Source organism: Selaginella moellendorffii, unplaced genomic scaffold (assembly GCF_000143415.4).
Source record: "Selaginella moellendorffii unplaced genomic scaffold, v1.0 SELMOscaffold_25, whole genome shotgun sequence".
NCBI lineage: Eukaryota > Viridiplantae > Streptophyta > Lycopodiopsida > Selaginellales > Selaginellaceae > Selaginella > Selaginella moellendorffii.
The window spans coordinates 1,295,063-1,321,910 of record NW_003314286.1 but is presented as its reverse complement, the minus strand read 5'-3'; the positions used below and the strand labels follow the sequence as shown (position 1 = coordinate 1,321,910).

The window sequence follows — 26,848 nt, the reverse complement described above, 5'->3', positions numbered from 1 at the left end:
AAGGTTTCACTTACAATAGTTAATAATGTTGCAATATAATAAATTTATATTGAACAAAATCTTGAGGTAATTTTATGAATATTACTATAATAAAATTATATGCCTTCATATATTATTATTTAAATCTTTTAATATTAAAACAGTATCTAAATGCCTTTTTTTAACCTTTGATAGCCATTTACCAAACCATCTAGAGATTCCTTGTCCACCTTTCTAAATACAAATGGTAGTGAACTCACAGGACCTTAAAGCTCGCAAGTTTAGAGCATAGCATTTGGAGAATATATCCAGCGCAAACGTTTCTTTGCAACTTTACAAGCTGTAGCATCGGAGAGATGTCAAAAGAGCGTGACACAATCCGAAAGAGCATTCAACCGTATGCTTTAATTTTTTGTTTTTTTCTTTCAGCACGAATGTGCAAGTGTCTGGATGATATCCAAGACGGCCTCTGGATCTTCGTTCTTGAACACGAGCTGCCGGAACTCGTCCGCAAACGCGAGCTGCTTGATGTTCCTGGCAATGCACTCGATGCACACGCGCTTCAAATGGTTGGCATCGTAGAGCCGCGCGTTTTGCAGCACCTCGAGCGCGTTGGAAGCATGAACCGAGACGGCCGTCTCGCAGATCTTCTTGAGGTCCGGGATGTCGTACTTGTGAGCCGCGGCCAACAAGGCCATCCCGTGATCCTTCATAACTTTGGTGTCATGCTCCCCTGGAGAAGTAGCGAGGAGATCGAGCTCAAGGAAAATAAAAGGGAGAGAGCGAGAGAGCTTGATCGAATTTCACCTGTGTACAAGTAGAGAAGCAAAGCGCGCATGGCTGGCGTGGGAACATCAGCGACGCGGATAACAGCACAAGTCTTCTCTTTGAGCTCGTGCTCAAACATGGCATTGAAAACCGGGGATCGACTCGCCTGGAGAGAACGAAGAACACAAAGAAAAACTCAGGAGAACTCCTGTGTACAAGGGCAACTTAAGAGATACGGAAAGCATACCAGGACTGCTCGGTGTGCCGGAGTGGTATCACCATCGCCAGTTTCGATGGTCACGTCGGGATGAATGGCCTGGAGTAGCATCGCTCGGAAAGCCGAGACCGTGGCCTCGAGCCGCCGGATGTTGGCTCGCTCCCGCTGGAGGACTAGCTCGGCACTCTGGAGGCTGCTCTCCGTGTTCCTCCAGCGCTGCTCATTGCGAAAATCGCTCTGCGAGCGCTGCTCGAAGCACGAGTGGCAGTATGTGAAGTTGTTCTCACAGAGCTGCCCGCACTGGTAGCACACGGACACCTCCTCGTCGGCCGCACAAGGGATGACCTCACCGCCCAGGCCGTCCGCCAAATCCATGCTCACGCTGCATTCTTCCAAGCATCTCAAGTTTTAGAAGCGTGAGCTCGAGAAAGTAAAAGGTTCACAAAACTCTTTGGAACGAAAGCATTCATTCTTCCAAGCATCTCAGGTTTTACAAGAGTGAGCTCGAGAAACTAAAAAGTTTCACATAACTCTATCTCAAGTTTTAGGAGAGTGAGCTTGAGAAGCTAAAAGTTTCACAAAACTCTTTGGAACGATGACGCTGCATTCTTCCAAGCATCTCAGATTTTAGAAGAGTGAGCTCGAGAAACTAAAAGCTTCACAAACTCTTTGGCACAACGGGTAGAATGAGAAGATCCAATGCTAGCAATGCAAGAATTTCACATCGTCGTAACGGGCATTGCGAGGACTTACCGTCACGGAGCTGGATCTTGAGCCGGGGCGCAAGGCGCACACCATCCCTAGAATCTCTCTAACCAAAAACCCTACTTTGTCAAGGGGTTCGAGTCCCTTCCCTCCCGGAAGATATAAGGAATAAAGTTTGATTCCTGCGCGCGCCATCGCAGTTAGGTTTAGGGCTCGCTGGGCGCCGGCCATGCGATGATCGATCGAGCATGAGGATTCCGGAGCTGCCGTAGCTGGAGCAATGTACCACCACCACCGGGATCGCGATGAGGAGGCCGGATTGGGCGAGGATGTCGGGGCCGAGGACATTGGAGTCCCGGAGACGCTCATCGAGGAGCCGCTGGAAGGTGAGACGATTGCTAGGAAGGATGTTGAGGTCCGGGACGGAAGCAGGATTGTGGTGCAGCGCTTGGCCAGCATTCCTTCCTTTGGCCGGGAAATTCCGGTCGTTCGGATTGTCTCCAGCGAGCACGAGCAGCAGCCCTCGACGTCTTCCTCGCTTCCCAGCAGTGATCTAGAGAGCCAGGTGGAGGATTCTGGCAGGAATGCCGAGGGAGGAGAGCCATTGGCAAGCTCTAGTGGTGTCTACCGGGAGGATGATGAGAAAACGAGCACCAGCGCCGCCACGATCAGGGAGGAAGCTGAGTTGTCTGGGACAGATACGAGGACTAGTACTGCGGCTTTCAAGAGGCCAGAGATCTCCGATCTAAAGCTACCATCTTCTCCTCATCCCACCATCTTGGAGAAAGTACCGTCAAGGAATGCTGAAGAGAGCGAAGATGAGAGTGAAGGAGAGGAGGCCGCTGATCAGGAGGTGAACAACCTCTTGACGAGTCCGCTGGCCGGGACTGTTTTGAGCAAAACCAAGGCACGCCTTCAAGAGCCTCCGCCAATAACTCCGGCCGTCAAGGACCAAATCGCCGACTCTCTCCATCTCAAGCGAGCTGCGACAACGTTAACTCCATCGTCCGAGGCTCACGCGGCTCCTCTTCCGGATCACCAGCAGCAGCAGCAGCAGCAGCAACAGCAGCAGCAAGGCTCCACGACTCCCGGGTCTTTTAAGCAGCCAAGCACTCCGCTTGCGAAGCAGCCGAGCCTTCAAGCCAACCCAGACGATGACGATCCTTTGGAGGATACAATTATTCCAGAGTATAAGGAGAAGCTGAAGAAGGATGAGAGTTTTTTTTGGGTGGTCTGCCAGTGGGTTTGCTTCGTGCTCCTGGTGACGCTGCTGATATGCTCCGTGAACATCAAAGTTGTCAGGGATATCACTTGGTTGGGTGACAATATCTGGAGATGGCAGGCTGTTGCTCTTGTCATATTTTCCGGAAGGTTGATTGCCGGATGGGTTGTACAGGTTCGTTTATCGTTTTCTTTCTCTCTATGTCGATCGTTCTAAATCCGTGTTTTTTTACAGGCGTTCGTGCTTCTAATAGAAAAACGCTTTCTCCTCAGAAAACGTGTACTTTACTTTGTCTATGGCTTACGAAAGTCCGTGAAAAACTGTATCTGGCTGGCACTTGTCATCACGATCTGGGAAACGGTGTTCATAGAGCGCGACTCCAAAGCATTGCGCGTGATCACAAGGGTAATTTACTTCTACCGTACTGGATGGGTGACGTTGATACTCTTTTCTTTTGTAGATACTCTGGTGCATTTTTACTATTTGCCTGTCCTGGATGATCAAAGTTTTGGCTGTCAAAGTGGCAGCCAATGGATTTCACCGATCTGCATACTTTGAGAGGATTCAGGAGTGCTTGTTCAACCAGTACTTGCTGGCTACACTTTCGTCGCCACCTACAATGCAAATCACCGCCGATCCCACTGGAGGAGAGGAGTTAATAACTTCCAGATATAACCCTCAGTCGCCCAACAAGATGCGCAGGCTGATGACCAGGATTCCGTCTGGTCAGGAAGCTACTGTTGGAGAAGGTTCGCCCAGACTCCAGGCTCCTATTATTGCGAGGAGCGCTAATCCCATCGAACAAGATAAGTTGCAACAGCTGACTTCCGAGGTAATTTCAAATGTATCAACGCAAAGCTGGTTACTAAGCTCCACCGTTTCTTTGCAGAATGTATCTGCCTGGACATTAAAGAGTCTAATGAAGCTTATCCGGAAGAAAAATCTCGCAAGTTACTCCGCACAGTTTGCCAAAAATGAAGGCGAGTGGGAGATCGACAGTGAAGTACGAGCTAAAGCTGCGGCCAAGCAGGTGATCACACTTTATTTCCAAGATTTTTTAACTGGTGACCAGAACTTTCTGTTTGACTACAGATTTTCTATAACATTGCCAGGCCAGGGAGGAAGTATCTGATGCTCAGGGATTTTTTATACTTCTTGCCCGAGGACAAAGCGAGTCGAGCTTTTGCTCTCTTCGAGGCAACTGAAAGTGGGACAATTACCAAGAAGGCTTTCGTGAAGTGGGTGGTAAATGTTTACAAGGAGCGGCGGGCCCTTGCTCTGACCTTGAACGACAACAAAACGGTTGTCGCCAAGCTTCACAGAGTTCTAAATGCGGTACATTTCTCTCGCTTCAACAGAATTAAGATCGAAAGGTGATAAGCGTCAAAGTGATTTTTCTTTTAGCCAGAGCTGATGGACTCGTGTTTCGTCTCCGTAGGTGCTCGGCATCGGTCTCATCATTGTGTCGCTCCTCATCCTGGGTGTTGAAACCGCCAAGTTGCTGGTCTTCTTTTCCTCGATATTTATTCCCTGCGTTTTTATATTCGGCAATGCGGCACGGACGACGTTTGAGGCACTTCTTTTCCTCTTTATTCTCCATCCGTATGACGTTGGCGACCGGGTGAGCGTCGACGGGACGATGATGCTGGTAGAGGTAAGCAAATGAGAGAAAAAAAAAAAAGAAAGTCTTGGTTGTAGAAAAGTGTTTTACGGTTCTGGGTTGCTTTCAGGAAATGAACGTCCTCAACACTGTTTTCCTCGGGTAAGTCTCTCCACCGTTTTTCTGGTTAGATACTAAAACCATTTTCCTTCCGCCGCAGTCCTACGAACGAGAAAATATACTACCCGAACGTCATCCTGGGGACCAAGTATATCACAAACTACTACAGGAGCCCCGACCAGTGGGACGGAATCGAGTTCCAAATACACATGAACACGCCGCTGGAGAAGCTGGGCGCGCTCAAGGAGAGAATGCAGAGATACGTGGACAGCCAGCCGCAGTTTTGGTACCCGGACTTCGGCCTCATGTGTAAGGACATTGACGATTGCAACAAGATGAAGATGGGATACTACTTCCAGCACCACCTCAACTATCACGTAAGTCTCTCCATTCCATTCTCCAGTGATTGATAGCCCTTCTCTCTTTTCTCTTTTGGATCAAACCAGGAGGCCGGCGAGCGATTCAAGCGCCGGAGCAATATGCTGCTCTACATGAAGCAGCAGCTGGAAGATCTGGAGATAAGTTACCAGCTTCCATCGCAGGAAGTCATCGTGACTGGGATCCCAGCGTTTGCGTTCCCCCAGCCACCACAATCAGGTACAGTGTCGCCCGCTAAGCTATCCCCGAGCAAACTGGCACCGTATAGCTTCGCAAAGTAGTCGTTCTTTCCTTCTAGAGAAATAAACCACCTTCCATAGTGAGATCTGGGCCGTTGTCGAGCCGACGGCTGCGATGCGCCCATCTGGCCCGTCGAGATTCCAACGGGTCAGATCCGCCTAGTAAAAGCAAAATGGGTTGAAGCGATAGGGAGGGAAACAGTAGCGCTAGGGCTTTCCGCGAGTCGATCCAACAGGTGCGTCGTGGTTCTGGGATCGATCTGGAAGGGCGGGGTGGAGCTGGATAGTTGAGAATTTCAGGAGTGATTTATCCATTCCCCCAATGGCGATTTTGTACGCGCTCGTGGCGAGGGGGCAGATTGTGTTGGCGGAATACGCATCGGTTCCTGGCAATGCGCACACGATCGCGCGCCGGATCCTGGAGAATTTCCCTCCCGGTGGCGACAGCCGCATGTCCTACTCGCAGGACAGGCACATCTTCCATGTAATGCGCTTGGATGGGCTCGTCTTCCTCTGTATGGCATCGGAGACTTTTGGAAGTAAGTCCTTGATCATATCTTCTCTTCCAAGCTTGTTCTATCCTTTTTCTCACATTGCGTTTGTAGGAAGGATCCCGTATGCGTTCCTGGAGGACATCCACACCAGGTTCACGAGAACTTACGGAAGAGCCGGGCAGACCGCGCTGTCGTACGCCATGAACGACGAGTTCTCGCGGGTTTTGCACCAGCAGATGGATTTCTTCTCGAACGATCCCAACGCCGACGCGATCAACCGGGTGAAGGGCGAGATCACAGACGTGAGTCCCTTGCAAAAACCATTCTTGAGTAACGATGTGGTGCGTCCGTGATGATCAGGTTCGCAGCATCATGGTCCAAAACATCGACAAGATCCTGGAGCGAGGCGACCGGCTGGAGCTGCTGGTGGACAAAACAGCGCACATCGAAGACAACGCTTTCCGGTTCAAGAAGCAAGCGCGCAAGGCGCGACACGCACAATGGATGCAAACGCTCAAGCTCTCGTAAGCCTCGTTTCCTGATCTCTACGTGTTCCATCGACGTGTTGCTAATGCATTTAATATCTGCTTTTTGGCCGGTCTCGCAGGGCGTGCCTCGCGCTTGTCATCCTCGTGCTCATCTTCCTTGTTGTAACATTCTTCTGCGGGGGGATAACATTCCAGTCGTGCAGATAAAACCCCGTGTGTAAATTCCAGAAATACGCCGGATATGCTGATTCGCAGAATGTCCTTTTAGGGTTTAAGATATGCTATAGAATATGCTTTTCTGATTATATTCTTGGAATATACTACTCTGTTAGGTATATTCTAGAGGATATGCTTTTTCGCGTAGTCTAGATGGAAATCTATTCATTTCTTCTTCTGCTCTTTTATAGAATTACACCCCTGGGCTACGGACGGGATCGTTGCCGCAGGGAGTTTTAAACTGCTGTGCCGTGGCTGTGCTGCCTCTTTCACGCTACAAAGTCATGCAAAAGATGGCCCTCCATATGCTGCTGCTTGCGGCCTTGGCTATAATCAATGCCGCCGCCGCCGCCGCCGCCGCCACCACCACCACCACCTCCTCCTCCTCCTCCTTGCTCTCCTCCAATGTGTGCGTGCTGGTGCCCGGCATTCAACCCGGCCGCGGCGGCGTTCTCGTAGATGTTGCACAGCTCGCTTCCATGGTCTCCTCCAATCTGCTGGTGGTGCTGAGTGTGGCCGCGACTCACCGCCAGGAAGTTTTGGTGGCCGAGGAACGACTGCTGCGCCGCCGCCGCTAGCTGCTGGAGCTGGCTCTCGTGGTTCCTCAGCCCCAGCGTGAGCGACACTCCACTGCTCCCCGGGTACTGCTGCTGCTGCTGCTGCTGCTGTTGCGACGAAAATCCGCCACCGTAGGACGTCCTCCCAAACCCCCTGCTCTGGTCGTCGAAGCCGTGATCCGAGTGGAGCGGCCCGTTTTGCGCGGCGGCATAGTCCACAAAGTGCCTCTCCAGGGAGCCTGGCGGCGGCACGCCACACATGATTCCCTCGCCACTATCGTGGCTTTTCATCTCCACGTCCAGACCTCCTCCAGCGTGGTGGTGGTGGTGACCATGGTGATGGTGGTGGTGGTGGTGATCCGCCAGCATTCCCACCGAGTCCTGGATCCCCAGCCTCGTCTTCTTCACATGTTGCGCCCCTGAGTCGGCGGCCCCAAACATCTGTACCGAGTCCGCCTTCCTTATGGACGCCAGCATTCCATACTCGGACGCGTAGCTCTGCTGCTCGGAGCTCCCGTCCAGCTGCATCAGCCCGGCCCCCATATCGCCCCTGTCGCTCCGGTCGCTCGTCAGCGAGTCCCCTCCAACTCCATCATGGTTGTGCCGCTCGTCTGGATCTGCCAACAGTCTAGCGGACGCCACCCCGAGCTCCTGCTCTTTAATCTCCTCCTGATACATTTCCTCGACCATAGGCTTCCAGAGCCGGACTCGGGCATTAATAAACCAGTTGGAGACCTGCAGAGATTCCACAGCAAGTTAAGCCACAACAAGAAGCTTCCGAGGACAAAAGCTTTTTTTAAAGCACGCACCTGGCCTCTCGTTAGACCTGTCTGCCTAGCGAGCATCATTTTATCTGCGTCTTTGGGATACCTGTGAAGCAAAAAAGAGAACGTGTCAAGCACGTCAAAGACATCCCATGCGTGTGGCTATACGCGAAAAAGCTCAAGGACTTACGGATGCAGAAAGTGTTCGAATAGCCACGCTCGTAGAATGGATACCGATCTCTCCGGCAATCCCCGTTGAGGGCGCCATGCATGCTGCTGCAGCATTCCGTATTGCTGGTACGCTCGCTGCTGGCGGATTTGTTGATCAATAAACCGCAGCCGGGACGTGAGAGGCCTGCTCGTAATGCTCTTCGTCACGTCTTCCTCACCCAGAGCCTTGCACGTCGTTTGGATCTGGCCTGTTATAGCGTCCCGGAGGCACCTGAAGTAGCGAGACATTGCTTGCAGCGCGAGTGCTGTGTATGGAGTCGCGGCGCCCGCTCCAGCAACAGCATCGAAGGAAGTAATGACCACCTGCATTTGGTCATAGTATTGCCGATAACGCCTATCAACCTGCAAATTTTTCATCGAAGCTACAGTAAGTAGATAGTTGGAAGTCAAGAGCAAGAAAAAGAGAGACAGTACCTCCTGAAGCATAGCCAAAAGTTTGGTCTTCTTGCCTTCGTACTCCTGCCTTTCATCGGGCGTGAGCACGGATACATTTTCCTTGCTCTCCGCGGTGTTAGTAGAGGGTGCGACTGTCGAGACGGTAGCTGGTCCTGTACCAGGACTGGCGACGGCAGATGATCCTATGGTAATTTCACTTTTCACTGAATTTTCCGTTAGAGCAGCCTCTTTGTGCAGGGAACTTGTGACTGCAGCTGGACTGCTTTGACCACCCAAGCCTTGCTGCGATCCTTTACTTTTGGAGCTTTGCTTGAGGCCCCTCCCCACGCTGCATACCTCGTCCAGCAGCTGCTGCGCGGCTCTCAAGTACCGACTGCCGGACACGAAGCTGAACGAGTTGGACACTGCAGATGGTCCTGGACCTGCTACGTCAAAGTAAGAATGCTTGGTGCCCGCGCTGCTCGGCAAGTTGACGTAGCTTGCACCACCATCCCTGGGCGAAGTTCTAAAGTGGCTCAGGTCCCCCGAAAGCTTGCCCACGCCTCGTTTCGCATCTTGAGAACCAGCTGGTGAGTTCATGCCCGGTTCACGCGCATGAAGCTGAGCGTTCTGATTTGACAGGGAAAGCGAGAGGCTCTGGTGATATCCCGGTCCAGCGGCAGCTCCTTGATGAGAATTATCCATCTCCAGGCGATGGCCAGCTTGCAGCAAGGACTGTTGATGCTGCTGTCCCAGCATGGATGAGAGAGAAGGCTGTCGTAGAGCGTAGTCGGAAAGTTCGGTTATCTGGTTTATGCCGCTCGGCTCGCCGCTTATCGACTTTCGCTGCTGGGTGGCCTCGCTGGATGGCAGAAAAAGAAACTCGTCCCCTCCGTTTCTCCAGTTGTATGTACTGTTGGCTCCACCTCTCGAAGCAAACGCACTGGAGGGAAGACCATTGCCACCAGAGGCATCCTGCTGCGATAAACTGGGTTGCGTAAGTGGAATTCCTATAAAGTGAGACTGCCCAGGTGCGCTGCCAGTCAGCTGACTGCTCTGAACCGAGCTCCCGCTCGAGGGACTGATCAAAACCATGCCCCCGGGCGTTGAAGGATCCGAGTAGCCCGAATAACCCGTGAGAAACAGCTGCATTGCCTCGGCCTGCGCACTGTTCTGCCCGGAGAGGTAACTCGTCATCGGCCCCTCCCTCCCCCCGAGTTGCTGAGGACCACCTTGTAAACCACCTAACATTGTCGCTGCGACTGCGCTGGAGGATGGGGGGTGAGGGGAGCCTGTTCCAGTGATGCTCAACGGGTTGCTGCTTCCATTGTAGTGACCACCAAGCTGACCATTTATCCCACCACTCGTACCAGTCCATGAGTTCTTCGAAATGACGCCAGCAGCGGGATTGGAAAAGCTAGCAGCAGCTGCCAGAGGTGTTTGCGGGGGGAGCATATCTGACCCAGCCGACCCCATGAAGCCGTTTGCCTTGGCTGCTGTGTAAGCCAAGAGCTCGGATCCCGCTCCAAAGTTGTAAGCATCCGCCGCCGACATGACATTCTGGAAAGGCAGCTCCGGGTATCCTCCTGCTCCTCCTCCCCCGCCGCCACCGCCTCGCACTGCCGTGGAGCCATTGAAATTGTGATCCTGTCCCTGGCGAGCTTCCAAAACTGCAGAGGCCGACCCGGCCGAGTGATCACTGTGGTTACCACTCTGAGGCGAGGAAGGATGCAGCGAGCCTGGTATCCTCAACTTCTCACGCCGGCTTTGCTGCGCAACGTGTGTCTGTTGCTGCTGGAAATGGTTCATTTTCGAGCAGAAACAAGCTCTTCATGCATTTACCTGGCACAGCACCTCAGCTCCATGATCCTGCGGCTGAGAAGGCCGTCCCGGCACCACCTATCCAGCCCAGCAACGAGTTCACAACCCTGAAAAAATTCCGTCCGCGGATGGTTGATAGCGCTATCTCCTCGGGCACCTGGAAAAAAAGGAAGCCAAGCCGAAGTCCGTTAGTAGCGTCCCCTCAAGTGGCGAGAGCATTCAACACAGCACAAACACACATACGAGTCTGAGCCAGCACCACACTGGAAGAAAAAAAAAACAGAAAAGACCGCAAAAAACAAGAGGGAATACATAATGGCCTGCTGCGCTCGCCTTGCACACAATCACCACACTTAAATCCCGTATCCGGCTTCCAGCAGCGGCAGCAACTTCTGATATTTCCAAGTGACGAGCCGCTGGTCCACATATCTATCTGTGCCTGCTCAAAACTTTCCTCCCCAAAGCTCCTGCTGCAGCAACCCCGGCCTTTTCCAGCTTTTCCCCGCTCTGCAAGCCACGATTCCAATGCTTTCCCACTCACAGCCCCGGAGACCAGAAACGAGAAAGTGGAAAAGCCCAGCGGAGAACTTTTGCGAGGATCATCGCCTGGAGAGTAAGATGAACCTTCCTGGATGATTTGCAGTAGTAGTGGTAGTAGTCGAGAGGTGGATGATGATAACTGCCCATAGAGTGTCTAAAAAACCAGGCGCCATTAAAATGGAGATGTGCCAGTTTCACGAACGCTGGCTCGCTGGCGCCGCTGCTGCAGCAATCTGCCGTGCAAGGACTATGATAACTTTTTGATCAGGACACCAGTGGCAACTTGCGCTCTTCCTCCTCTTCTGCCCACCATCTAACAGAGGCTTCTTCTGGAGATTCAGTTCATTTTCTCCCTTATCATATCTTGTTCCCAGGCCAAGGAGATCTCATCGATGCCACCGAACGTTCTGTCACAAATTCTGTGCAGCTAGCTAGCTGCGTTTTTGGATCCTGAGAAAGAGAAGAACAAAGAAGAAAACGAGGAAAAAACCTCACGCACAAATATTCCAAATCCATCATCCGTAGCAAACACGCACACTTTTGACAACACCGGGAAGAACACCGAGTAAATACTCTTCCAGGCAAGCACGAACGAGAGAGGGAAGAGGAACCATCAAGAAATATTTCCAGGCGAGAAGGATGTAAGGTGGGAGGAAATATTTTGTTACCTTGTGTCGGCGATCAATCGATGCCAATCACATCTTCTGATTCGCCATCGCTGCTTCAAAAGCACATTCTTTCCACGTCGCCGCCACCGAGAGGAATTCAGCTAAACGTCGATTCGGGAGGAGCCCCGCCGCCCAGAGCAGCGCTTGATTCTCGCCCGGCGGCACATTCCTGGCGATGCAGACAATCCGTGCCGTGCTCCAGAATTCGCCCGAACAGGCCGCGAATGTTTTGCGCGCTCCTCCCCGGACTGTCACATTAGAGATCGATGCTGACAGGCCATCCGCTGCCCCGGCATCCGCTCAAACTACCTACTGAACCACCGACAGCGACGACGCACCCTCCCGGCTCTCGATCGATCGATCCCAGCTCGGCTCTCCCCTCCCGCCCGCGATAATCTCACGAATCCGCCGAAATATCGATCGATCGGCCACAAAACCCTGGCCGCATCGATGCGCCATCGCATTGCAATGATCTTGCAATGATCATCGTCGTTCTCTGGCGGGATCCTTCCTTCTCTGGCGGAAATTCTTGCGCGGGGAGCGATTTCTTGGACAAAGATCGGAGGAGAGAGAGGAAAGAAGAAGCGGAGATCAAGAAGAACCGGCAAGGACAAATGCGGTACGTTGTCTCGTCTCAGCTTCTTCGGGAAACATCGGCCAAAAACCTAGAGCTATACCTAAGATTAAACGCAGCATATACTACAAACAAGTCGAGCTCTTCTTTAGCTCTTGGAGCCCGCGCCCTGATACAGACTGATATTGTGAAGTTCTCGGCGTGGAACCAAGACAAGGCATCGCGGCCGTCCGCGCCCCATCCGACGGCCAACCGCAAGGGGAAAAGAGGCCGTCGATGAGCCCCACCTCAACGGCCGAGGCAGGTGCACGTAGCATCCAGCATCCGACGGCCGTGCTTGCCTCCCATCCTCCAGCCGTTCGATCCCCGCGCCATCCGACGGCTCGATGGTGGAGAGACAAACAATATCAAATATAAATGTTGTGGAAGATCTTCCCTTCCTTCTCCGCGAGCTTTGCAAAATAAATATCACACCACCATAGTAATACCACGCCTCTACTTATAAAATTTCTTTTCTTTTTTGTGGCCATGGTTTTAGCGGGAATGTTTAGGCGCCAACAAGGAGGGAGGTACCTTCCATACGTGCCTACCTAACCGTCCAGTGGGTCGGAAAGCGCGCGCGTGGTCTGACGTAAGTGGCGTCCCCAGGTGGGACCTCCCTCGAACTCAAAAAGCAGGCTACAGGGTCGCAAGTCCGTACCGTCGTCCTCCTCATGATTAGGGCAAGCAAGCAAACCCCCTTAAAATTAGGGCTCCTTTGGCTGGTGGTATAGTCCTTCCCTGCGTATGATCTTGGGGATATTGACGGCCCCGGCAATCGAGCCGAGAGCGCCATCGCTCTCAACAAGAGAGCTCTCTCTCTTTCCCTCGACCTTTGTGGTCCCCCACATCACACGGCTCTGTGCTAGGGCGCTATAACTCGGCTCCATCCAACAAGCCACACACACTCACAGCTCCTCTTATCAATGCACATCTCCAGGGATCGATCTTGTACCTTGTTTGCGAGCGCCAGAGATAGCCCGGGACCGCAGAGAGAGGCCCAACGGAGAAAAGGAGCAAAGAAAAAGGGGAGGCACAAAACAAAATGCCAAGAATGGGGAAATTTCTCGCACACCAAACCACTCCGTTGCGCGGGGACCAGTTAACGGAAGAAAGGCTGACGGCGCCATTCAAGGTGGTGGCGCCGTCAGTGAGGGTGGTGGGGCCACTGACGGCAGCACACACCGGGAGCCTCGTACGGCAGTGACGGTGACGGAGTGCCGTCACCGTCACATGGTTGAATTGCGGGTGCCCCAAAGTACGCGGGCCACCTGCATTGGCACAGGGAGGATATAATATGGTCCAGTGTACTTTGCCCTAAGGGCTTGGTGTAAATGCGCGGTAAGGCCAGGCCCCAGCTAAGGGGTGCGTCCTTCTCGGGTCGCTGTTTGCATGTGTGGTTCGTCGCTATATGGTCTCTAGCGAGCAAATTTCTTTCTTTTCTCTTCATAATCGCCTTTTTTTTTCGCCTTTTCTTTTTCTTTCTCTCTGTCTTTTTCTGTCTTTTCCTTTTCAGAAAGGCGGAAAATAATAAGAAAAAAAAATGGGAGAAAAAGAAACATGGATCATGTTTGCTTGCTTCCTTGTCCTTTCTAAGATTGCCAGGCTTTGCTTTGCGCTCCAGAGGCTCTGAAGAGCCTTCTTTTAATGAGCGAGATCCTTGTCTTCCAGGATCCGAGGTTGGGTTTACCCTGGCATTGTTTACCCTGGGGTATATTCCTCCCCCATTGTTAAAGAAAAGGAAAAGAGAAAACATAGTGGAAACATGTCAGCCCGGGAGATCGAGCTTGCTAATCATAAATTTAACCTTGGCGTGGATGGCGGGGCTCTAAACTATATAAGATAAGCATACATAAGTTTGATCACACCTATCTACCTTAAAACTCGGTGGGACAATGCACGATGGAAAAAATTCCTCCCTTGCCTTTGTGCTGTGCCCCTCTCTCTGTGCTCGCCTGATTGATTGATTCCAGCGGTTCAATTCAACCCATCCCTCGAAGCCAGTGCATTCTTCCTCAAAGAAAGAGGCCCCACCGGAAAGAAAGATAGAAAAGCTCGCGACCCCTCCTAATTGGCCACAGGATCATTCCGTACGCTCGTCCACACCACCAAACATGATTGTGGCACTAGAGTTGTGTAAGAGGATCACGTGTTGTGTGAGAGGCGAGCGTACGGACGGAGATTATTCCATTCCATATCCGGTTTGTTTAAGCGCGGAAAACTTCCGCCAGCCACGACTATGCCTCGTATCGGACGCTTGGATCGATCTTTTTCCTCAGGAACATTCAATCGCAGCTAGGCATCAGATCGGTCCGGCTGTGATCCTTTGTTAATCTTTCTTCTGCGCAATATATGTATATGTTATGTGTGTGTGTGTGTGTGTCTAATCGTTGTTTTGTGATTCCAATGCGTGATAGTGAATAGGGAAGATAGTCAAAATGGGATCCAACGACAACAACGTATACATCTCTCTCGAGGACAATGCAGCCGGATCGGATGTTGTGCCCCCCTTTGAGATCTATATATACTAAACATTTAATTTCCAAAAAGAATATGGCCACCACCAATTGAAAAAGCTCGTCGAATCTATTTGTTTTAGCGGCATTGTCACGCCTTCCAGAGCGCTAGAAGAAATAAACAACTTATCGAAACACCTGGGGCCGTGTAGCTCCTTTTGCCTGTGTGCTTTGCTTTTGCGATTAGAAAACCACTAAAACTTCGCTGTGCACACACACACACAAGTTACAAGCGAATGATGGGCCTCAAAGTTTCGTGAAGCACCTCCTAGACAAGTGGGTCAATTATTGGCAAATCATATTATTTATGGAATTAGAGAAAAGGGTCGCAGGGAGCAGTCATTGCGATGATTGCTGCGAGGGAGAGTGATCAGCTCTTTAGTGGAGATGTGTGTACTTTGACGGATCCCTGTCACGACGAGGACTTGAGCCCTGGATCGATCGCCCCGGGGCTGTTGATATCAAGCAAACAGTGACCCCTGGGGGAGCTCCAGTTTACAACTAGGCTACTCGCTCACGCTTGCTACTATACGAGCCACCATTTACATAAATGAGAGGCTCTTGGAATCTCGCCTGTTCTCGCGGGCTCGAAGGATGGAACAAACATTCCTTTCAGTGGGATGGGAACTCAATGACAACTTTTATGACGCTAACAGTGAACACGTTAGAATGTAGGTGCACCAGCTTCAAACAACAGCTGGGCGCTGGAATCGACCGCCCGCACGAATGCACAAATACAGGGTACGTATATTTCAAGGTAGTGTTTTGTTGGCGCGCTACTAGTTTGTTTGTTTGTTGGTTTGTTTTTTCTTGGCTATCTTTGCAAAGGGTTTTTAAGACCTCCGCCAACCTTCCATTTAGGGATCCTCACAACAAAGACGTATACTTCCATTCAAAGCGGAGTCAAGGGGGAGTGCCGAGTAAGGTGTTGTAAGGCATTCCTGCTGACAGATCCCCATCTTTGCCAATCTTTCCTTCTTTTGATTGCCACTATACCAAACAGTCAAATTCCTGTTTGAAAGCGTAGTTTATGAGATCAAACTTGTGTTGAGGGAATGCTCTACTTTCTTTGGCTTCTGGCCCTGAGATCTTGACAAAAGGAGGAGCGCTCAAGCAAGGCCCCAATACCAATAATGATCCCCAAACAGCATATGATGTTGGCCCACATTCTTAATGCGGTTGCCAAAGCGTGGTGCGCGTTCTAGTCTGGCCCCCTTGACTTACGTCACCGTTTGGTATGCAAACGGAATAAACCCCAAGGATCCACACTCGTTAGCGTTCTAGAATCCCTTCCTCTCTTTTCCTGTTTGCTATGAAACTCTTTCCCTTTTCAAGGATTATCACACCCTCAGTTCAGCCAATATCAAAGCAAAAGGCTTTCTCATGATCTACGAAACAAGTTTCTTAGACATGGACCACCACCACCCATGGACCACCACTGAGCAAGCAAGCAACTTGAAGTACTGTTTGTCTTCCAAAGGGGCAAAAGAAAAGCTTCTCCTTCGTTCTTCTCAAGAAAAGATAACCAGTGGAAGGAGAGATTCCGGGGGCGCATCTCTATCTTATTTCGTGGAATTCAGCGCATTTTGCTGGACCAGCAGCATCAAGTTGCATTCGCTCTAAAAGCTGTACATCACAGTCAATCCGTACCATAAGGTTTTTTCACAAATCAGTATATAATCAGGTTGGTGGACGATTCATTAGGGCACCAAGATTATCACGTGCCTTGGAACGATTCAAATTTCAAAATGCCATGCCCACTTTGAAAATGGAGGAGTTGCACGTTCGTCCCCACGCACACGTATCCAAGAGATGATCCCACGCTAAATAAGAATGCGAATACAAATAAAACCACAACAATACAACAATGCATAACTTTAAATAATGTTAGCCTCACTTGTTTCTATCAAGCAATGTGGCCTTGCTTGGGCTGTGGTACTTTTTGTTGAAAGGGTACCTTTGGGTGCCTGCACAAACAATGATCTGCCAATGTTGATGGCCGGCTTGTCAACTATGGGACGAAGCCCTCTCCAGGCGAGTTAAAACTCCAATCTTGAAGTGGATGGATGGATGGGATGTGAATGTGATTGAGAGCGTTAGTGGTAGTAGCATTGGTGAGTACTTGCAGACAATATGCTAGAAGGATAGGCGAGACAATTTCTTTCGGTTTTTTTTTTTTCTCTTTTTACAAGGTTTGGAAAGCAAAAGCTTTCCCTTATTTCATTACAGTGACCCGGCAGTGACCTAGATGGACCTTGGGGGTCCACATTGCTCGTATTGAATAGGAATGTAAAGGATGGATTTGGCTCTAGGTGTTTGAATCCAATCAACTTCAGGTTCCAGGCTTTAGATTTGAGGTTTCATGCATTGCCATCGTTATTTTCTTCTTGAGGCTTTCAGAAGATCATGCCAGGGGGAAGAGGCAGAAAACACATCGTCATTGACAACAAGATCTTTCTAGCTTTCCTCTTGTAATGTGACTGCAATGAAGAAAGAAAACTTTTTAAAGTGTTTATTTTTATATTATATGTTTGGATGATAGATACATACCACTTTATGCAGTCCAGGAACCACATAATTTACTGCTGGGATGTAATATTTGACTGGCCAAGGACTCAGATTTGGATTGAGGGGGATCCCTGCCTAGTGAGAACTTTCACCTGTCTCTACAGTGATTGATTCCTCTCCTGTGAATCAATCACTACGGTGATTCCAAAGGTATAATCCGGAGTTTGGTGTTGTTGTTCCATTTCTCTGTCAACTAGGCAACAAAAATGGTTTTCCAGATCTCTGGCCACTTTGGACACAGGACTGCAAAGGAAGAGCTTCAGGAACAACATGGAGCTTGCAACCAACCAGAATTGGACTGTGCTTGCTCTCTTCCATTCCACTTAAAAAAAGTATTAAATTTCTTACAACACATTTCCCTTTCTTATCTCATCCAGCTTTCCTTCTCTTTCTGTTCTCTCTGTGTTCCTCTGGGTTTTCTCCCATGATGATCTCATAGCTACACTTTAAACTCTTGCCACTCCACAACACAGAGATCCCAGATGGCACGTGGCAAAGGATCTCACCAACAGCGATTCCAACACGTGGCCCGCGGTGATTCGCTCGGCTGGCTGCCTAGCTAGAGGCTAGAATGGAGAAAGCGATATGTAGTTCACTCTGGAGACCATTAAGTTAGGGAGCAAGTGTAAAAGTGCGGCATTAAAGTAACTGGAGACTTCCCCACTAGAGGCCCGATCCAGTTAACGTTCCCCGGTTGAGCCCTGCCCTAGATAGAGGCGTTAGTTTGCATCTTGTCAGTAACGAGGGGATTCCCTCCCACGTGAAGAGAATATCCTGGGGTCTTCCCTCCCATTTTACCCTAGAGCTGAGAATGCCGGGGCGGTGCGCCGGAGCGACGTCAAATCCACGATCCAGGTACGCGATAGTCGGATCAGTCCTGTTCCTGGCATGATCTTGGATTCTTGGCGCCTATTTCGGTGTCCTTGCAGCAATCGGCAGAAATTTCTAGGTGTCTGATCCATGGCTCCATCTCCATTCAAGTTCCTTGTAGCGATTCGCGTGTTTTCTTCGCATTCATGCATTTGGAAATTCCCAGGCATGGACCGGACTGCACTGGGGGACTGTTGTAGTGCAGAGACAAAGATTGGCGCTCAAAGCAACGAGCTGGAATCGTGGCTTGGAGCGTTTCTCCAGGTACTGGCATTTTTTTTCGCTTTAGAATCCGGACTGCCTAGCTATAAAAACTGATAAGAACTTTGCTGTTATCCAGTGGACGCCAGGCCGGGTCCGGCTATGCCAGTCAAGTGTTGGGCAAGAGGAGTAGCGCGCTTTTTAATGCAGCAAAGTGAACTTTAAGCTTGGCGCAAAATCCAGGTAAACTGTTGTATGCTTTCTCTTGGGTTACTGTACCGCTTTCACATCGGCGTTATTTGCTGCTGCCAGGGTTCTACAAGTTAAAATCATCCAACTTCAGCAAATAGAACCAAGAAAAGATGTGGATCGTCCAGAGAGCTCTCAAGGCGCGGTTGATATATATACCAGACAAGTTAAAATGGAGACAAGCTCCTATTGTATCACTGCAGCCTCGCGACACTTCATCTGTGGCGCACTGGCAGTTTTAATTGATCGCAAGGCAACAACGCCATGACTCTCAATCAAGGTCTCAGACATGCTGATGGAATTCGGCCTCAACATCGCCACGTCTTGTTCCTGCGTAAGCTCTACATTCTCGGGCTTCCTTTTTTAATAGACGTGTTCCTTTCCTCAGGCCAGAAGACAAAAGCGCATATTGGAGCTCAAACAGTGCTTTCAAAAGGTTAGATTTGTTGGCGTGTTGATTCAATGTGCTTTGACGTTTTCCGCCGGCGGGATTTGTACACTTTTCTTCTTTTAACTAGTTCATCTGACAGACGGGCTGGAGGAGTTGTATGTATCACTGAAATACAGCATGAAGAGGTTCTAAAAGGTAAAAGTTTGGCAAGTACAGGACGTTGGCCAACATTTTCGCGTGTTAGACTTGAAATGACGTGCTTACCTTTTGTGGAACAGTGGAGGATTTGGAGCAGAGAATATCAGTGCAAATTGACTACCTAGACACCACTACCCCAGTAGCGCGATTTGGACGAACTGGTGTCAATGTAAGGTCTGGAGAAGCTAGTACCAGATCTGCGAGGCCGGACGCTGCACAGGTAAGCTTTGTCATGTCGCTTTTCAGCTTTTGATGTTCAGCGAGACAAATTCGAGTTCTGTCAAGCGAAGAGCAAGTGGACGACAAAAGTTAAGTTCCTCTTGTTGGTTTTCAAAGGCTGTGGTGGACTCCTAAGTGTGTGTGCTGTGTTTAGGAGGGAGTAAAACAGTTTAGATTGGAGCTCAGGTGTCGAAGGACCGACTCTGATTCCCAGAAAGCATCTCTTAAAGTTTCTAGAGCTCACGAAAGTGTGGCCACCCACCAAAGCAAGATGCTTTTTGGTTGTTCGCTTGCTGCTTTGGCGGAGGGCCTAGCCACGGCCAGCCACGTGATAAGTGCATCGTAAAAGGCCAAGGACGAGCATGGAGATGATGGCAGGCAGGAGCGGCTCTCTTCCAACTCCAAAGCCTTCTGTTTTGGAAACAGTTCTTGCCCCACTCACTGGGCTGCCGCTGCTGCTGCTGGCACAGTGGACTGTTGCTGTGACAAAAATTATTGGCCTTCTTTCTTTTGGTTTTCTTCTTCCTTCCAGCACGCACACTGCTTTGAGGTACGCTTTCGTGGCATCTCCTTTGCATTTAATGAGTACGAATTGTGATAATAATGGGCTCAGGTTGGCAGCCTCAGCGCTTGGAACCCCATCTTCTTATGAACATGATTTCTAAAGTGGCTTCCAGATGCTACGTCGACCGGACATGGAGGAGAGGTGACGATGATTTCTATCTTCCATTTCATGACCACTTTTCGAGTCAGCGAGCAGCACGAAAAGTAAGACGAGAGCTGATTTTGTTGGTGGAAACTTCTGCAGATCACACACCGTGGAGTTTTTAGATCTTGGGACCCGTATGATTCCAGACGAAACAAACGTTTGAACAGAGAGGAGACCAACGACTTGTCAGTACAGAATCGGCATCTCTCTTTTTTTCTTCCGAAACTTTTTCCATCAATGCTACCAAGTTGCGAGCGAGAGAGAGATACAACATGAGATATGACAGCTTGGTGGTGGTGCATCTGTTACAGCGCGAAGCACAAGACAGACACGAATCAGTCTCTCTCTCACAAACACATTGCCTCGAAACCGAAGATATTAACCAGCCACGACCGAAAATCAGCCAGGTAATTGACACCTTACTACATACAGCTGAAGTGCAATGACTTCACTTCCACTTATAGGTGATGCTACGAACGGACGTAGCGAGACGCAAAACTGTCTTCTTTCTCTTCCATAAGCTTCTTCAGGCTGCATTTATCAAGGGCCAAGTCACGGTACGGTATGGAATTTTGCTTACCGTGCATTTTCTTTTGCATCCAGTGTATTCGACTCCTCCTCCGTGAGAACTTCAACGAAAGGCTCGAACAGTTCCCACTCCGTTTTCTTCCTGCAAGGAGAAGCTCGCTCGCGTTTCAAACAAATCGAAGGTTCTTGAACTCACCTGATTATGCTGATCTTATTATTGGGCCGTCGCATTAAGTTGAGTGCAGTTGTTCCGGAGGTGCTGCCAGAGAGAAAGAAAAAGATTGTCAATCAGTATCACCCTCAACTTATTGGTATAGAAGATGGCTACGTTGCATGGTTGAATTCTATCCCCCTCTCTCGACGAGCTTTCTTTGTTATCCTCGTTTCTCGGGCTGATGTTACATTCTGTTTGGCTATCTGCAGGAGGAAATAAAGATTTTATGATCAAGAGGTGAAAGGGGTGCTTACTTCGTACAGTTGCTCTCGAATTGCAAACGCGATCCCCGGCTAAATTGCCAAAAAGTCAAAACGATTATGGCTGAAGTTAAAACATACCGCGACTTCAGGATCCTCGATTTCAAGGTCCTTGCACAAGCCTCTCGCAAAACCCTCTGGATCGCTCTCGAAGTCACCAACATCCTGAACAGGGGCGTCAGTTTTGAGACCAACAAAAAATTCTCTCGTAAGTTTTACCCATAAGAACTGATCACGTATAACGATGTTGTTGATTCTCAGGTCCAGCTGCGCGAGAAAAAGGAGAAGTAAACGAGAGGAGGTTCTCTATCACTGACAAAAGAGGTGACTTACCTTCAGCATTAGGACTTTCTCTTCAGTGCTAAGCTGCTGTGCTTCCAGGGAGCGGAATTCGTTCAGCTGCGCCTGGAAACATCAACACAAGGGCCGAAAAACACAGCGTAAGAGTTGCCAGTTTCCAGCTTTCTCGAACATACTTGCATGGATTGGACAATGTGCTGAGTGAAAACAGGCGGGAGGTTCATTTCGGCCACTAGGCGCCGAGCGAAAGGCATGATCTCCGAGTCCCTCTCTAGACAAGCAAGTAAAGTAGGTAGTGAGAAGAAAACGTGAGCTTCCATTCCAGGCACAAAGACTTTACTCACCGTGAGCGTTCCAGGAGAAGGAATCTTTGAAGCGGTGGGAGTCGAGCTCGATGTCGAGCCTCATGGGAATGAGATTCTCTGCCGTGGGCCTGTCACGCCATCAAAGGTACCAAGATAAATCTCTTCCTTTTTTCTCTTGCGGGACTTACATTCTAAAGCCGCCATAGACTGGCCGCGGCGCTGCCGGTGTCCTCATCGTCGCTGCTACTCGGTTTTAGGGCTTTATATCCTCCGGGGAGAACCCAAATTCGTCACGTTTGGTTAAAGTAAAGCAAGAGTGGACGTGCCGGAGTGGTTATCGGGCATGACTAGAAATCATGTGGGCTCTGCCCGCGCAGGTTCGAATCCTGCCGTCCACGACATTTTTAAGTCTGAAATATTCGTATTTGTGTTTTTAGTTGTAACAGACCATATAATTAAAATGCTTAGACTATGCCCTTTGTCCAGCTTAAACAAAAACCTCAAGATAGGTTTAATTTGTGTTTTTAGTTGTAACAAATCATATAATTAAAAGCTGGAACTTTTTGAAAAACCTAGAACTGGCACTTTGCAAGGGCCAAAGTGGGGCTGATCACCGTTTCTTTTCTTCGTTTTTGTAGTCTTGCTGCTCTTCGCCAGTATGGTCGGATCTGGAGGACGTATTCATCAGACTATAAGCCATGGAAGTACAAAGTAGAGCTTACCTTCTCTCTACTCGGCTACTGGTGATGGCGGCTTTCTTCAACTACCCCGAGAGCTTTCTTGCACAGGTCAAAGACTTTGGTGTGATACTCCGTAACACAGCTAGCATCTGGAAAATAAAAGCAACAGACGTCTCGCTTTCGTCAACTGCTATCTTGTGGGAATTTATCAAGGATCCAAAAGCAGCCGGGCCCGAGGGACAACCAAATGCCTTTAAACACACGCATAGGTAAAGAAACAAAAGTCCTCACTGAAGCAAACCTTGTTGAAAGGCTTCCAGCACTGCTTTGGCCTTGGAAGCGGCCCTAGACAAAGGTATAATAAAGTGTAGGTTGTAGCATTTCCTTACATCGTGATATCGCCAAAGTTTACAAGCGCGTGATCTTTAACAGGCCAGGCACAACTGCCGGAAGACTTAGCAACCCTTCCGCACCAGCTCTCGATAGAATTGAAGCTGTACAGTGCACGGATGCCACCACGACAGCTCTGTGTTCTTCGAGTTTTGTCAACACGGCTGGTAGCCAATTGTGACGTCTAACGATGAGATAGCCGCTTGTGTTGTTCGGAAAGACATGTCTCGTTTCTTGAGCAATTTCGAAATCTGCGTGACTATTTTCATATGTGCCTCCGGATCGCCAGTAGCAGCTCTCCTTTTCTTAGGTGCCGGATCGCGTGAGACATAACTTTGGAACACCTGGAAGGATGAACCTTTAGACTGGAGAAACAAAAAAAAAAAACAAACTGGCCCCACAGATGGCATTGTTAACATTTTGCAGCAGGATGCTTGTTGCATGCTAATGGAGCATGTGCGCAGGTGCTTTCTGACAAAAAAATGAAAGCATTATCTGAAATGAGAGCCATGTTTGGATGCTACTCATCTAGTTCACTGACAAAGTTAATAAGTCCCTCGATATTTTGCAAAGCATTAGTACGACGATAAACATAATTTATAGTTTACTTGTACAACAATATCATAGTCTAGGAGATGTACTTCCAGCCTTTGGATTTGAGGGGCAATAAACCGAGTTGAAAGTTGCAAAGTGGACCAAAGCTTCTATCGTCTGTTCATAGGCCTCTAAGTTTGAATTCAGCTACAGCTTTACAAAGGCCGAAATTCTTGTCTTGGGGTCGTAACTCATACTCGCGGAGCCTTTCGGCAAAGCTTAAAGGCCCCGTCTCAGCTTCTTTTTCATATTTTCTAAGCAAAAAGGTCTGTAACCCTGGTCGATGAAAAAACAATCAGAAACATAAATTTAGATACGACCAACCTCAGACACATTCACCAAATCGTCTGACGGTGTGGTGGAACACCGGGCAAAGCCTCGATAAATACCTGAAAAGAAAACCATTAAAACCTTGCACTCTTGAAGCAAAAGCACAAACCTCCAGCAGCGATCGTGGGTGGATCATTCATTTATTTCAGCCCCAAGAATCAAGCATTTGCTGTACCACCGTGTGCTGTGGAAGTGACTCAGATCCTGAATTCAATGCCAAGTAGATCAATAAATCATCGCGAGCAACATGCATTATACGTACTTCTGTTACAGTCAACAACAGTTGCCCCGTATGCTGCACATCTCCTTGAGAAACTTTGTTTCGCACTTAGGCCACTGTCCGTTGAGATGAGCACGCAAAAGCTCAAATAGTGGTTTCAGCAGTCCTCTGCTGCAAATAACTGTAGCTGAGGATAATACAGTGATTCAAACAACAGCTTACCAGGCATCTATCTTTGTCATCCGCAATAAGAACTCAAGTAACGCTATGCTGACCTTTAATTCTTCACTCAGAGGGAGAATCAGCATGGGGTTGGGAGGTGAGTAACAAAGTCTATCCCATAATCTACTGTTTGGTGTCGTAGTTAGTTTATAGGTTCATAAATCAGGTCAATGTTTCGTATTTTCTATTTGCTTGCATCTTGGGAATAGAGAAAACCGAGGTATTTTGAAACAATGGCAAGGTCAATCTGTTAATAACAATAAGTTATCGATAAAATAGACCAACTATATACATGAAGGGCATCCTGGGCAGATGAACATTTGAATTGTTCGTTTTCTTGCAATCAGATAAACGGAAATCAGGGACAAATTATGCTGAAATTTAAACCACCAACCTGAAAGCTAGATTCAAGTCCATTGTAAAGGTCGGAAGATAGTAGATTCAAAGCCGACAGGCAACACAACGGCTGGATCACGTCCTGTAATCTGAAGGCCTAGAACAAATAACACATGAATAAAACATTACACTAAGAGCTTCAAGAAGCGTCCGCATCTGTTCCTTCCCCGAATGCAATACGGAAATATGCTCTACGTTTATCTGCAAATCAAAGGCATCAATGGCATCAGAAAAAGTATACTGTATAGCTCAACGATTACCTCCAGCAGATAATCGATTATATCTGTCTCTATATGTTTCAGTTTTCCTCGAGATGGTGTAGATGCTGCTAAATGGGCATTTGCACCAGCTAATTCTCGGCTGCAGTTGCCTTACTAGGGGTATAAGGCACGGCACGAAGCACTTCAAAGAAAGTCCCTGTAGATCAAAGAAACCGGTAACTGGCGTCACAAGGGATTCAACCCTGGAGTATAAATAATCAGAAACTTATCACATGTTCTTAGTTCCCTGAGCTTGCTTTTGTCAAAACTAGTACGAAGAAAAGATGACAAAAACCTCCACAAAGTTCTTGGAACTGTGCAAGTTGCTAGGATTCGCATCTGTAAACCTGAATAATAGTCATCAGAGAGAGGCGAGACAGTTGCGCATCTCCTCTAGACGCTTCACTGACTCGATTAGCGATGAGCACATTCGTGGTAAGAGCTGCCTTGCCAGTCAGCAGGCCGATTATCATTAGTCCCCCAACCTGAGAGTCTGTCATTAGCACATGAGGAATAGTAACTACACTTACCTGATATTCATCACTCACGCCATTCTCAAAAGCATGAAGAATAAATGGCATGACTTTATTCAAGACTACGGAAGGGATCTTTGACAATGTCTCCATCAGTCTCATGCAGCTAAAGGTTACATGCGAGTAAACCAGAGGTTTAAGCCCTGTACAGAATAAAAAATGTAAGAGACCATCATGATCTGAAGGTCCGTAAACTCACCATGTCATAGATCATAGACAGCTTCCAAGAAAGCATTGTCATGGGTGCATCTTCATGGGGTGGGGCGGCACCGGATTTCTTCACTCCCTTAAGAAACTCCCACCTCGGAAAAAAGAGATCCAGGAATTGTAAAAAGCATTAGCATACTCGAGCTTGAGGAGCTGAACAATTCGAACAGAAACACTGGTTTCGTGGAATGGAAGTATGGATATCATGACGTCTTCGACGTTGTAGACATAGATCCTGGCACAGTAAGAAATAGGTATGAAATCGAAGTTAGAAAAGCCAAAGTAACACAGACTTGTAGCACCGGATGAGGTACTCCAGAACTTGGTGAGGCGGGAAGAGAAGAACAAATGCCGAGAGGACTTTTTGATTGAGCTTGTCATGGCTGAAGCTCTCTACCTTTTGCGTGCTCTCGGCGCTAAATAGCGTTTTCTGGAATGGAACGAACGCGCCAGTCTCTCGATGAAACAAAATTTCTTTCCTCTGACCTACACTGACTAGTACGGACAAACACTCCGGCGGTACGGCCGCTCCAGAAGGTGGAGGAAACTGACGCTGTGGCCTTGTGGGTGGCTACCGCTACCTCTTCCACTATCCACCCTCACATTACATTGTACTTAAAAAAGTGGCCAAGAGTATCTTTTTGTTTATTTTGTTTGACCAAATTTTGCCAGTAAATTCTAGTAATTAAGAGAAGAGCTGGCCCAAATCTATTGTCATTCTGTACAAGTAGTGACTACCTTGAAGCTAATACGCTGTTACAACTCTTGAACAAGGTTTTCTTTGACCTTCGTATGCCAAAAAGAGCCATCGCAGTTGCCTATGCAAGTGGTGCAGCGACTCAAAAGCTCATGGACTTCCGAAACTGTATGAAAACCGCATTCTAATGAAAGTTTTTGTAAGTTTTTTGTAAAAATGTAATAATAATTGTTAGGTTTTTTGGAAAGCTAGTAATGTGAGGGCTGCTACATTGTTGCAGTGGAGTGTTGGTTATCATGAAATGGTTGTGGATCACTTCAGTAACCTTAGAAATGTTAATCATCAAACAAATACAAGCCAGATGTGGGATTAACATTTGTTGGAACTTCTGCTTATGGAGATGTTATGAAGCTCTAAATTCATGTAAATAATGTAAATAAATCCAGTAAAATAATTATTGATGCATGTTTCAAGACTTTTGGCTGTGGATCTACTATTACATATTCTTCTTATAGTAATAATAATAATTTCCTATATTTGCTAAGCCTTTTCTTGTAGCAACTGATTGGATAAAAGGGAAGATTGTAGATGAGGTTATGCAACTAGTTAACAAGAAACTAAATTAAACTGCATTTTTAAAAAGTTTTTTAATTGTGTAACTTTTCCAGAGAAATTGCAAAATATATTCATTTACCATCTATGAAGTTACATTACAGCATATTAGTTGAGGATGACATCAAACTTGCCCTGGTAGATTATTTGTCTAAGCAAAGTAAAATCTCAAAAAGAGCTATGA

General features: G+C 48.5%; 5 protein-coding genes, 2 long non-coding RNA genes and 1 other non-coding gene across 10 annotated transcripts; 5 read left to right on the top strand and 3 right to left on the bottom strand.

Moving 5' to 3' along the window:
- Positions 1 to 286: 286 nt before the first annotated feature.
- Positions 287 to 1,791, bottom strand: LOC9637393 (BTB/POZ domain-containing protein At1g55760). Of its 2 annotated transcripts, none has more exons than XM_002974573.2 (4): positions 1,718 to 1,791; positions 995 to 1,353; positions 787 to 913; positions 287 to 712 (listed from the first exon to the last, which is right to left on the bottom strand). In XM_002974573.2, the coding sequence occupies exons 2-4, from the start codon at positions 1,337 to 1,339 to the stop codon at positions 405 to 407; spliced, it is 780 nt and encodes a 259-aa protein (XP_002974619.1). In that variant the 5' UTR covers positions 1,340 to 1,353; positions 1,718 to 1,791; the 3' UTR covers positions 287 to 404. The 2 variants fall into 2 exon arrangements, with proteins under 2 accessions (XP_002974619.1, XP_024535472.1); XM_024679704.1 differs by having other exon boundaries at positions 995 to 1,346.
- A 113-nt stretch (positions 1,792 to 1,904) lies between these two features.
- LOC9637392 (mechanosensitive ion channel protein 5) lies at positions 1,905 to 5,324 on the top strand. Of its 2 annotated transcripts, XM_024679511.1 has the most exons (9): positions 1,905 to 3,065; positions 3,126 to 3,296; positions 3,352 to 3,723; positions 3,781 to 3,921; positions 3,984 to 4,226; positions 4,330 to 4,545; positions 4,622 to 4,653; positions 4,712 to 4,988; positions 5,058 to 5,324. In XM_024679511.1, exons 1-9 carry the CDS (start codon positions 1,950 to 1,952, stop codon positions 5,268 to 5,270), a joined length of 2,781 nt encoding a protein of 926 aa, XP_024535279.1. In that variant the 5' UTR covers positions 1,905 to 1,949; the 3' UTR covers positions 5,271 to 5,324. The 2 variants fall into 2 exon arrangements, 1 of the variants encoding a protein (XP_024535279.1); XR_002992893.1 differs by lacking the exon at positions 5,058 to 5,324 and having other exon boundaries at positions 3,984 to 4,264; positions 4,712 to 4,795.
- Positions 5,325 to 5,429: 105 nt separating this feature from the next.
- LOC9636747 (vesicle-associated membrane protein 711) lies at positions 5,430 to 6,515 on the top strand. Its single transcript, XM_002974778.2, has 4 exons — positions 5,430 to 5,767; positions 5,834 to 6,024; positions 6,083 to 6,246; positions 6,330 to 6,515. The coding sequence occupies exons 1-4, from the start codon at positions 5,551 to 5,553 to the stop codon at positions 6,415 to 6,417; spliced, it is 660 nt and encodes a 219-aa protein (XP_002974824.1). The 5' UTR covers positions 5,430 to 5,550; the 3' UTR covers positions 6,418 to 6,515.
- A 56-nt stretch (positions 6,516 to 6,571) lies between these two features.
- Positions 6,572 to 12,192, bottom strand: LOC9637391. Its single transcript, XM_024679510.1, has 5 exons — positions 11,383 to 12,192; positions 8,393 to 10,331; positions 7,938 to 8,320; positions 7,793 to 7,853; positions 6,572 to 7,718 (listed from the first exon to the last, which is right to left on the bottom strand). The coding sequence occupies exons 2-5, from the start codon at positions 10,160 to 10,162 to the stop codon at positions 6,696 to 6,698; spliced, it is 3,237 nt and encodes a 1,078-aa protein (XP_024535278.1). The 5' UTR covers positions 10,163 to 10,331; positions 11,383 to 12,192; the 3' UTR covers positions 6,572 to 6,695.
- Positions 12,193 to 17,894: 5,702 nt separating this feature from the next.
- On the top strand, positions 17,895 to 18,700 carry LOC9636746. The gene is made up of 4 exons (XR_002992907.1): positions 17,895 to 17,934; positions 18,009 to 18,213; positions 18,290 to 18,393; positions 18,463 to 18,700. It is a non-coding gene; the product is annotated as an uncharacterized LOC9636746 (long non-coding RNA).
- Positions 18,701 to 19,379: 679 nt separating this feature from the next.
- LOC112347953 lies at positions 19,380 to 19,879 on the top strand. Its single transcript, XR_002992912.1, has 2 exons — positions 19,380 to 19,757; positions 19,821 to 19,879. It is a non-coding gene; the product is annotated as an uncharacterized LOC112347953 (long non-coding RNA).
- Positions 19,880 to 20,182: 303 nt separating this feature from the next.
- Positions 20,183 to 21,779, bottom strand: LOC9636745 (chromatin structure-remodeling complex protein BSH). Its single transcript, XM_024679746.1, has 11 exons — positions 21,712 to 21,779; positions 21,563 to 21,651; positions 21,395 to 21,489; positions 21,252 to 21,323; positions 21,138 to 21,185; positions 21,000 to 21,083; positions 20,913 to 20,951; positions 20,773 to 20,861; positions 20,641 to 20,703; positions 20,497 to 20,586; positions 20,183 to 20,447 (listed from the first exon to the last, which is right to left on the bottom strand). Exons 1-11 carry the CDS (start codon positions 21,756 to 21,758, stop codon positions 20,387 to 20,389), a joined length of 777 nt encoding a protein of 258 aa, XP_024535514.1. The 5' UTR covers positions 21,759 to 21,779; the 3' UTR covers positions 20,183 to 20,386.
- A 60-nt stretch (positions 21,780 to 21,839) lies between these two features.
- On the top strand, positions 21,840 to 21,921 carry TRNAS-AGA. Its single transcript has one exon. It is a non-coding gene; the product is annotated as a tRNA-Ser (tRNA).
- The last annotated feature ends 4,927 nt before the right edge of the window (positions 21,922 to 26,848 follow it).